Source organism: Pteronotus mesoamericanus, unplaced genomic scaffold, assembly GCF_021234165.1.
Source record: "Pteronotus mesoamericanus isolate MK-2021 breed Mesoamerican mustached bat unplaced genomic scaffold, CSHL_Meso_final contig_56, whole genome shotgun sequence".
Classification (NCBI taxonomy): domain Eukaryota; kingdom Metazoa; phylum Chordata; class Mammalia; order Chiroptera; family Mormoopidae; genus Pteronotus; species Pteronotus mesoamericanus.
This window is the reverse complement of record NW_026555201.1, coordinates 16,714,169-16,726,223: the sequence shown is the minus strand read 5'-3', so window position 1 is coordinate 16,726,223 and position 12,055 is coordinate 16,714,169. Positions and strand designations below refer to the sequence as shown.

The 12,055-nt window shown below is 38.9% G+C and overlaps 1 protein-coding gene across 1 annotated transcript in view; it reads right to left on the bottom strand.

The window, feature by feature from the left end:
• Nucleotides 1–10,706, bottom strand: part of ZDHHC17 (zinc finger DHHC-type palmitoyltransferase 17) — a 92,328-nt gene extending 81,622 nt beyond the window's left edge. Inside the window, exon 1 of the mRNA XM_054580141.1 lies at nt 10,502–10,706. Coding sequence (XP_054436116.1) covers nt 10,502–10,594 — 93 coding nt within the window. The 5' untranslated portion in view covers nt 10,595–10,706. The remainder of the gene's footprint in view (nt 1–10,501) is intronic.
• Nucleotides 10,707–12,055: the final 1,349 nt, after the last annotated feature.

Below are 12,055 nucleotides of genomic sequence, written 5' to 3'. Positions count from 1 at the left end.
CAGCTAACTCTATGTGCCAAGTACTCTTCTAAACTTTATTTAGAGACAGGATTCCATAGAAGCAAAGATGCTATTGGTTTTAAGATGCACCATTATTGTATGTATCACTAAGAAAGAAAACACTGCCAACTGAACTATATATAATGCTTTCTATCACTTAGAAGTTTTATTTTTACTAACTGAAAGATCATTTCTAGACTTATTTAGGCAGAGTTTTTAATCATATATCAGTTAAATATAGTAAAAAGGAGATATATAAGCAAAGTAAAGATAAAGCAAAGATAGCTTTACATTACATTAGATATAGTAAAAGGAGATATATAAGCAAAATGAATTGGCTACTGTATTGCTAAAACATTACTACCACCTAACCAAAAGCAACAGACATGATTTTCAGAGATATTAAAATATAAAAAATATATGTTAAAACCTACAAAATATGGTTTTATTAATTTTCTTAACTTCAAAAGAAACCTAAGAAGTAGGTGTGATTATTATCCCCATTTTCCAGATAAAACTGAGGCACCAAGAGGTTAAGCAATTTATGAGCTCAAGATCAAACTACTACTAACTGCTGGATGTGGCACTTGAACTATACTGTTCTCCCTGAAATGTACCCCAAAAAGCTTTAACTAACAGAATGTGGTCTAGCAACAAGTCTTTAAAAGAGATTTAGAAATAATACAAATGATAGTGAACTCTTCAAAAAGGCTTAAACCTGAGGTGTCTATAATTAAGCCAGTAGCATGGGTACTCCCATCAGCTACTGCCACAGATTTAATACTGAGAATGTTTACCTCCAACCCCTCTATCATGATCCACACCTAAGGTTATTTCACTTCCTTTCAAAGGATTTTAATCAATGGAAGTATATTTTACCTTATGAATTTAAACAACACAGGAGGAAAAAAAGACTAAAGGACTGAATTAAAAATGTTTAAAAAAGAGGGATTTAAGGAAATCTAGTTTTATTACTTCAAGTCAAAAGGTTACCCAAAGAAGTGTCCTTAGAGGAACTGCCTAAATTGAGACCTCCCATAACTACTTTAATAACAAAGAACTGATAGTAACTTTGACAGAATTTTTACATTATTTTGTATAAAGTAATTTGTATTTAACCTAATAATTTATATGGCAGAGTACATCTGAGGGTTATGGGTTTGGTGTCAGAGCTTAGGTTCGAATAAAAACTCATCCAAATACTAGTGATGTGAACCTGAATAAACTACCTTTATGAGTCTGTTTCTTAATCTGTAAGCTCAGTAATACTACTTTGCAGAGCTACTATAAAAAGTAAATAAGCAAAACATGGAAATAACCAAAATGTGAATGGATAAACTGTTACATCCAGACAATGGAATATTATTCAGCTCTAAGAAGAAATGAGCTATTTAGCCATGAAAAGACATGAGGAAATTTAAATACCCATTCCTAAGCGAAAGAAGCCAGTCTAAAAAGGCTTACAAACTGTAGTCTCAACTCTATGACATTTTGGCACAAGCCCTGACAGGCATGGCTCAGTTGGTTGAGCGTCACCCCGCAAAGAAAAAGGCCGTTGATTCCCAATCAGGGCTTATGCCTGGGTTGCCGGCTAGTCCCAGTTGGGTGTGTATATGAGAGGAAATCGATCAATGTCTCTCACACATCGATGCTTTCTCTCTCTCTCTGTTTCTCCCTCCCTTCTCCTTTCTCTAAAAATACATAATAAAATAAAATAAAATAAAATCTTTAAAAAGAAAAGACTATGGAGACAGAATGACTAGGTGGAACACCGAGGCTCTTTAGGGGCAGTGAAACTATTCTGTATGATACTGTAATAGCAGGCACATGTCATTATACATTTGTCAAAACCATAGGACATATCCCAAAAGCAAACTATAATGTAAAGTATGGACTTTGGGTGAAAATAATGAACCGATCAATGCAGGTTCATCGACTATAACAAATGTACCACTCTGGTGCAGGATGTTGACACTCAGGGAGGTTGTGTGTTGTGGGGGCGGGGCAGCAAGTAAATGGGAATTCCCTGTACTTTCTGATCAATTTTGATGTGAACCCAAAACTACTCTAAAACACAGTCTTTAAAAAATTTTTTAAATTTTTTAAGTAAATGAGGAAATTTGCAAACACAGCTAGCCAGTGTCTGCCTGTCAAAGAATATTCAACCAACTCTGTAACTAGAGGCAACTAGATTTAAGCAGTTTGAACCTAGATTCAAATTCAGTTCTGCCACTTAATAGCAACATACCCTCTCTATGCCTCAATATCCTCACATGTAAAATAGATATAAAAGCAGTGTGAGAATTGGATGAATGAATATATAATATAGTGGTACCTCAGTATTCATCCTTGATTCGCTCTGGAACTCGTGAGTGTCAAAGCCGACAAGTACCTAATGATGAAGCATCTTCTCTTGCAGGGTTGTGTCATGACTCATACAAGTTGTACCAAGTGCAACAAGTCCCCATCAAACACCAAGTGCTAAACATTTTTTTCTCCTCAAAATGCAAAGAATACAGGGTTTGATGAGTTCTGAAACCAATGAGTGCCAAGGTGTGACTGCATATGCAAAACTGTTTAGGATTGTGCCTGGCTCATAGCTATACTATGAAAAGTATTAGCAATTACCATTATTATCATCTATCAGATTGAGAAGGAAACATGAAAAGCACGAAGTACAATGCCTCATACATTAAATGTCAAATTACTTCCTCCCCCTGTAGTAAAACTTTTCCTCTATATCAGACATATCAGAAAGTGAGGGATCAAGTGTGAGAGTGTATATCAGAGTAACCTCTGGAACTTGTTCAAAATATACAAATCACAAACCCACATACTAAATTAGAAACTTTAAGAAATAGTAAAAAAGTTTCACATATACATATGAAAGCTTATGTATACTAATAACATTCTCCATAGGATTCTTACACCACACACACACACACACACACACACACACACACACATTCGTACTTCACCCAACCATACAAATCCATTTCGGATGAAGTTAAAGCACAACAGCAATTAATGGGATTCAATGTACTGAAATATCACATATTTTAGTATAAATTTCTTGAAGTTTCTAGGTATTGTCTAGATCAGGGGCTGGCAAATCGCTCACAGGTCAAATCTGGCCCACTGCCTGATTTTATATATAAAGTTTTATTGGAACACAAGACACCCATTCATTTTTTTTTAAATAATCTCAAACATTTTTTTTTTCCTATCCATAACATTATTTTTTCATTTCACCTTTACTGCATTTTTTTCCATTACTGCTCAGTACCCTTATACCCCTCTCCCCCCAAGCAACAACCACAGTTGTCCATTTATTTCTATATTGTTTATGGCTGCTTTCATACAACAACCACAGAGTTGAGTAGCTGTTACAGAGACTATATGGCCCACGCACTTGAAAATATTTATTATCCAGCCTTTACAGAAGTTTCCCAACGCCTGGTCTAAATTATTCATATAGAATGCTATTCAGTAGCCCAACTAGAACATTTAGTGTTAAGAATAAGTTCAATGTAATTAAAACAAATAAACAATTCTTTACATTAAGACTATAGAGCACAGAAATAGTTTTGCTTGCTAGCATTCCTTTGCTAGCTGTTAAGAAAGCTGTTCCTCCCCCAACTTCAACCAAGAGATCTTTGCCAGTTACAGTGCCCCACTACTAAAGAGGTGGGCACATAATTTCCATCAGGACAATCCTATGCTACTACATAGAATAAGCGAAGATATGCAGACAATCTCTAATGGCTAGTTAAGATATGAGATATGAGGCAAAAAGAATGCTGGCATCCAGACCCCCATTACAGAGAAGAAAGAAGCTGCTCTATAGGAGGAGAAAAAGAAGCTGAAAGGCAGAGATGAGAAGAGACAGAAAGCAGACTCTTGTTGACATTCTCAGCTCAGAGTTTAATTGCACCTGGCCATCCTGAATTTGGGCTATATGAGTCCTTATTTTGTCCAAACAAGTTTTAAAAGGGTTGGTGATATTTGCAACCTGAGGATTCTAAAACAAGCAACTTAGGTCTTCAGCTCATAAAAGGATTTTTTTTTTTTTCATGAGAATGAAGATAGTTTTGGTCACTAATTTTGTTTCTCCTTAATTAAATACTGCATAAGTTAACAAATGTTCATAATCAGAAAGTTATTTTTAAAAAACTGAAAAACACTTCAGGTACATTTAGCCCTATCATCTCCATTTTCTCAGCAATAATCATTGATAAAGAAACAGATGAGCCTAAGACACTATAATATTCTGATTTATCAAAGAAAGATGCTATCACATTTAGTATGTATTATCCCTAGAAAATGGAGTAATTCATTTGAAACAATTTTCAGTCTACAGCCATACCACCCTGAAAGCGTCCGATCTCGTCTGAAATAATTTTCAACAGTTTTCAATAATTTTTTAAACAAAACCTAAAAATATTCTGTTTAACCTCTATAAATCAGGAAAGTAAGTTCTTACAATATCTCCTTTACAAAAGCCTGAAGTTCCACTGTCCTTTTAAATAAGCTGCCTACACCTTTATTTTCAGGAGTTTTTAATAGAAGATATTATCCTATAATTTGATAATTATTACACTGGGTAAAAATTTTACTTGCACATTTTATAAATATAACATTGCATCAAATCAAGTTTTCAAAATCAAAAGTTTAACATAGTTGCTATTTTATTCTTGAATTACCTATCTGTAATACAATCTAATCATAAAATAATAAAATTAGATAATGCTTTGAAAGGGAATTGCACATAATCTTGACGTTGAAATAATGCCTTTTTTAGATTACGTATTTTTGGGGGGTTCTGTTAAAAACACACTACATCAAGACCCCTTAACTGACTAACTAACCCTAACTAACCTAACTTACCCTTAGGATACTCTCTGGGGGAAAGGAGGTCCACATGCATTATTTTTTAAATCCTCACGTGAGGATATATATTTTTTTTTATAGATTCCAGAGAGAGAAGCAGGTGGGAACTGAGAGAGAGAGAAACATGAAATGGTTGCCTTGCGGCCACACCCACCAATCCAGACAGAACCTGCAATCCAGGCACGTGCTGACTGGAATTGAACCTTTCGGTTTGCAGGATACCACTCAACCCAACTGAGCCAGGGCACACATGCATTTTTTAATTTTTAACAAAATGTGTACAAGTGTAACACATATACCTTCATCTATCCTGAGGGTTCTATAGGACTACAGTTAATCTTTTGTTACTTTGCAGCGCTCTATTTTGTATTCCTCATTACTTTGTGGCCTAGCAAAGCATCATGACCATACTTAGATGCTCAATACTCCTCAAATCATAGCACACATCTTTAAGAAAATTAAATAGTGCAAAAACGTCTTGTGATAAAGAGATCTCTGCCAATCCTCTCCTCGATCCCCAACCAATTTTAATTCTTAGCTAGTCAGTTGCCTCCATATCTATGTATATACTACTATTGTTTGAGATAATACTAATGTCTCACCACAACACTGACAGCTAACATTTATTGTTACTAAATACCAGACACAAAATCTTGTACACATTATCTCATTTACTCTTCACAACCTCATGAGGTGCTATATCTCCATTTCAGTTGGGAAAATTGGGACACAGTTCAATGACTTGCTCAGGATCACAGTAAGTGGCAAAACTAGGATCTGAAGTCAAGCAGCCAAACACCAGCACTCATACTTTTAATTTATCTGCTTTTATATCTACCCACTCCACATTCCACTCTTAACAAATACTTCTGGGATAATTCTCTCAAATTAAATAAAAATAGTAAGCAAAATAAAACAAAGAAATCAAAACAGTTAAATGGCATTTCTTACAACCAAATTTTTTGGTTCTATAGCTCAGTAATTTTCACCTTTGGCTTTGTCACAAACCCTGAGGTAGCCAACTAGTTGTATTTTCCCCGGGGGCGGGTGGGGCAGGCTCAGTGGTTATCATGATTAAGCTGTAGTATTTATAAATCTAAATTATAATTATATGACCTATAGCATTTTTGATGAATAAAAAGGGCATGAGTTCCTAAAGATTACCAGAAAGATGTTTTGAAATGAAAGAGTGTGCCAATAACCTAACAGAAAGAGAACAATTTTCAGAGTAGTTTTATATATGCTTTCTGAAAGCAAATGAGTTAATTTAAATATGTGTACGCATGTACATCTCTAACTACACAATAGGGCAAAAATATATAATGGAAAAAGGCAAAATCACTTTTACTAAAAGCTTCAAAACAGATTTTATAAAATCTGGGAAGACAAGAGATATCATAGTACTTCAGTTTAATATTCTAAACAAAAAAAAATGAGACACAAATATGGACAAAATTAATGTGAAACAAAAATGTAACCATTAAAAGAATGGGAAACTAGAGAGAAGGTAATTAATAGAAGTTTTGAAATTGAGGGAAAAAATGAAGCGAGCAAGAGATGAAAGCCCTAGATAATCTAGGTACTCCAGTTCAAAGCTCTGAGTCAGACCTGGCTGAAACAGAGAGCCCCTATAATAATACTGTCACAAAAGGGAGTATTATGGCCTCATTCCAGGAAAGAGCTGAGGTGACTTACTAAAGATGTACTAGTGGATGAATGGAAGACTGGTGACAGCAAGTCAAGTGAACCCCGTACACCAACCTATGGTCTTTATTTCTCCATTAAAAGTCTTTCTTCTAACCATTCTAGATGACAGGAATCTGACACTGCATATAGGCTACACTACTCAATTCAACCCTTATTTAGGTTCTGTTAAGTGTGTCATATGCGTATATCTTCCCAACTAAAGTCATTAACTTCTGCAGAGTAGAAGCTATCCTATTTATTTCATTTTCACCTAGCACAGTGCTACACATATAGGAAACAGATGCTTAAGCCTATCAATCTTGAAAAATTACAACATAACAATCAGAACGTTAGAGTTTAAGGAAATCTTAAGAGATCATCTAGTCTAGATTCTTTCTCGTAAAATCAAAGAAACTAGGACTAGTTAAATGTCCACTAGTAAAGTCAGAGCTGGGATTAGCACCCTAATCCCCTGATAATCAGTTCATCCTTTCCCAAATAGCCTATAATTTCCTTCATTATGATAAAATGAATAATCATCTATTTGATCAGAAAACAAAGTAGCCATGGCCAAATGGCTCAATTGGTTGGAGTATTACCCAGTACACCAAGAGGTGGGTTCAATCCACATCAGGACACATACCTAAATTGGGGGTTCCATCCTTGGTCAGGGCACACACAGGAGGCAACAGACTCATGTCTGCCTGTCTGTCTGTCTGTCTGTCTGTCTCTCTCAAATCAATAAACATAGCCTCAGGTGAGGATTTTAAAAAAGAAAGGGAGGAAGAGAAGGAGGGGGAGAAAGGGGACAGAAAGAGAGAGGTGGGGGAAAGAAAGTAAGAGGAGAGAAAGGAAGGGAGGAAGCAAGGGAGGAAGCAAGGGATGAAGGGAGGGGAGTAGGAAGGTAGGCAAAGGAAAGGAAGGAAGGGAACGGAAGAAGATAGCACTAGTATTCACCATATGCTATAGGTCAAGGCCTTTTTGTAGGTTAGCTTTGATTGGTAGCCTATGTGTCTAAGTCTGTGATGACTGTTTTATAAACATCATTTTATTTTATACTCACGATATCTCTAAGAGGTGGGTATTATCAACCCAATTTTTTAAATACTGAATATGCAATTTGACTATGATGACAGTAAGTGGCAGAGCACAGATTCTTAATTTGTCACCAAGGCCCTGGCTTTAAATCAGTATTCTATATTGCCTCTCAAGACACTCTCAAGACAGTGAATTTACTATAAAAATCCCAGTCTCAAGAGTCCAACACAGTGCCTGACCCAAACAAGATAAACAAATGTTTAAATGACTAACTAAACAAATGGAGTATTTAACTAAAAAGGTTCTCTCACAGCAAATACCCCTAAAAAGAAGGATTCATTGTTCATCTAATTACATAATCCCCTCAGAAAGGTTTTGATGGTGAGCAGTTTGCATGCTAATGGATTTAAGGAACTGCTAATTTTTTTTAACCTACAGACAAATTCATCTATTCGACAAATATTTAGAGAGCAACTATTTTTGTGATACAGCATTAAATTTGAAGATGAACAGTAAAATAAAACGTTGCTGCAAAGACTTGTTACACTAAGTTAAAATTCACACAAGTTTCCAAACTATTCCACCAAAATCAAGGGAATATTAAATGTTTAATATTCCCTCCTTCTTCTGGTACAGAAAAAAAATTAACATTAACTTAACAATGTGCCCATTCTTGACTCTCTACATTCAGTCTCACCTAATCCTTTACAGCCAAATGAACTAGGTAGGCAACATCTCCATTTCCTGATGAACAAACTGAGGCTTTAAGTGATTAAGTATTTGTCTCAGGTCACTTAGCTAATTAGTACAAATTAAGAATTAGATTCTAAATCTATCTAACCAAAAGTCTATGTACTCTCCAAAAAGGGGTTAAAAGTACTACTGTTTTATTTGCTCACCAAGGCAGAGAATGAGTTTCTTTCCAAGAGATACTGAAAACATTGGTTATTTTACAACAACAAAAAAAGGTATACATTATCTCACTTAATTCTCACAATAGCTTATTAGTAATTCTTTTTTCATCCCATATTATAAATCTAGAACTCAGAGAAGTAGCTTCCCAAGCATGCACTTCAAGAAAGCAGAACTATACGAGGTCTGCAGCAGGTATGAATGCAACAGTAACCACAGGAAAATTTCTGAAAGACCTTAGCCCTGTAGCTAAAAGCTATAGATGCAAAGCATCTAAACTAATCAGTCCCTGTATCTGTTGGGTGAAAAGCAGTATATATCATTTATATGAACTTGGACTTTCAATGATGAGGAAGCCAATTTCTATAGTAATAGCCTATTAAATGTCAACCTAAAGACTGGTCTCTAAACTTCAAGCCTACGGGTCATTCCATCATACCAAGCAATCTCTAGATTTGTTACCAGTTAAAATTATTCTTAAAGTACCAAACAATGTAGTATTTCACAAAACTTTATGAAGGGACTGGTGTGTTAAAATATACATTCAATCAATATTTAAGTATTTAAAATACTCTCACAGGAATAGATGGATAGAAATATTCCTTGGCAACATTTTCAATTTATCAACTGAAAACAACTTTGTCTACTTCTTGACATATTTTCAGGGCGAAAGTGTGAACTGAAAAAAAGAGATCTCCAATCACAGTTCGGAAAATGTTACCACGTTGGTTAAAAAAACAAACAACAACAAAACGTCTAGTCTTACTGTTCAGTTCTGCTAGTCAGAAATCCGGATTAGCCTTTTCTCGTGAGACTGACACAGGTATTTTCTTAAGAAACTGTCCCATCTCTTTGTGATTAATCAAAGTAATGAATGAGAGTGTAGTTGAGTATTAACATATTACATGGGTAAGTGCTTTTCTTAATTCACATTTTACTAAATAATATAAGCATGCTACAAATTAAAACTCATCAATAAATAGAATCATTCTAATGCAGAGTAGCCAGGTACAGACGTCCATGTTTGTTCATCCTACTATAACACAAAGATTGTCTTCATCCTTTAACCTCATGAAAACTGCCGAGGTTCTTCAGGAAGCTTTGCCGCTGCCCATCCACACATCACTGTGGACCACAAGAATGCATCAAGAGCTGCTTCCAGGCCAGAACTAGCACTAGTTCAGCTATAAACTAAGAAGTAACCAAGTACAGAACATGACTGATCCTGGAGCAGGGCACTGTTTACTTACAGGCGAAGATACTCATGTTGTGATGGGTAACGTGTTGTACTGTCCTCCCCTATCTTCAAAACAAAAAATAAAATAAAACAAAAAACCCCGGTACTTTGACGACCTGATGATGTGAGCGTGGGTCTATTACTAAAAGTTTTGACCTCTCTTTTCAATCGCTTAAGGGCAAACGCTCAAATAGGACATCCGACACAAGGTGCCTAAGGTGCTGCTTACGGGGTAACGTGGAAGGACCATCACTTTGTCCAAGAAACTGTGTTTTTACCCTATACTCCCCCACAGTAAGCTAAATGAACGGAACTGACAGCATCATTCAACAAGGCGAAAGAAAAGATATCAAAACCAGACGCGCTTCCTCCTCGCCCCAGAGAGGCTTGGGGTACGATTAGGGGTTTAAGGTGCGGTTCCTAACTAGCACCAGGCCCCCGCTGCCCGTGCACCCGCGAGCAGCAAGGCGACAGAGCACAACCATCAACATCTCCCACTCTGTCCTCCAGGCACAGCCAGGGACTGCGTCCCAGAGCCCGCCCCGGCCGGGCCCGCCCCGCTATCTCCTCCCCCGTTATCCACTCGCAGCCGCGCTCGGGCCTGGATTTGCCTCCCCGCCTTCCCCAACTTCGGCATGTTCCACTACCCCCCACACGCAGGCCACCGCCCTTCGCGAGTCCGGGGTAGAAATGGGCAGAGGCCTTAGGGCGAGGAATGCGCTCGGCGCGGCTTCTCACCTCTGGATGGAGAAGAGGCACGCAGCCCGCTTCGGTATCGTACTCATCCGGGCCGTCCGCCATCTTGGTATTAAATCCCTCCTCCCGCTGCATGCCGGGAGAAAGCGTTTCACCCTCCCGGGGCAAGGGTGAGGCGAGGGGCGAGCGCTAGGGTGAGCGCGAGCCCCGCCGGAGGCGACGCGACCGCCTCCTTCTCCTTCCCCTGCCCCCCGGGACGCCCCTTCTGCCCCCTCCCCCTTGGAGGGCGCGGGGTCCCTGCGCGCGTGCGCGCGATCCAGGTCGCCCCAGGCGAGAGCGCGCCGTGCTGCACTGCGCCGAGGCAGGCGGGCCGAAGGCTCTGGGCGTGGGCTCCGTTACTCGGGGGCGGGCATCGGGCCCGAGGCTGGTGTGCGACTCTCGTCGCCTGCGGGAGGCATTCGGGCGGCCACTGAATTGTTAACGTGGGAAACCCGGCGGCGGCAGGGGAGCGCATGCGGATTCTGGAGCGGAGTAGCCGTGGTCGGGGTCCCCAGGCAGCCGGGGCGGCCTGTGCCCACAAGCCACTGTCCCATCCCCCGACCCACTGGACCTCTCCTTAGAGACCCCGCGCGCAGCCGTCACAGGGTTCCAGGTACAATGTTTGGGGATCTCAGGCTTGAATCCAGGCGTATCTCCTTGATGAAAACAAAAGAAGCACCTTCCTCCACGCTCAGTAAGCGTCACTCCCCAAATTTGTGCCCCCTGGAAAAGGGGGCTCCCGTAAAAACACGAATAATGCTTTGGGCTTCCTCCTAGAGAAGCGTTTTAAAATTGATCCCAGCCTGACCTTGGACTTGAATGGACAGTAACCATACAAAAAAAATTGACGTCCTCAAGGCCTGTACGCCCCCATCTACTACATTTCAATGTAACCCAACAATTCAGAATTTAAGTAATTTTAATTGAATTCGTTGAAATGCAAAGCAGATAAAATGACTAAAGCCACTTTTAAACGGAAATTAAGGCTATATGGGGTGGGGGAGTTCTTCCTAGAAATATGCTAATGGGACAATTGGAGAAAGCATTCATCTTTGTTTTTAGCTATTAAAAACTGTAAATCGAAACTGCTCGAAGGAAGATCTAACAGCTCATGAAACATGATCTATTAGAGATCCCGGTACTAACCTACCTCGTGTTAACACCAAATCATCCAAAAACCACCAGAAAGAAGTCTGCAATACACTATCATCAGATTTATTTGTAAATTAGGAGAAACGACACTCTGGAGGAAGCTTGGATACCCCCGGAAAATAGAGGAGGATGGAGCGTCTTTTGTAAGGTTTAGGTTCCCGCCAAAGGAATCAGCAGGGTCCAGGGAGAGCTGGGATCAGTTTTGGATTGGACGCTGTTTATGAGGCGGGATTAGGAAAAAAACGGGGATTAACCAGGGATTGGATGCAATCGAGAGGAGAGGGCTGTTTAGTGATTGGATAGCCCACTAATCAGCGAAAATAGCAAAGGGGGCCTTAGTGTCGATAATGAGAGCGCAGTATTACTCAAAGGAGGGTGGATATGGCATTTTACAGTTGTTTGCAC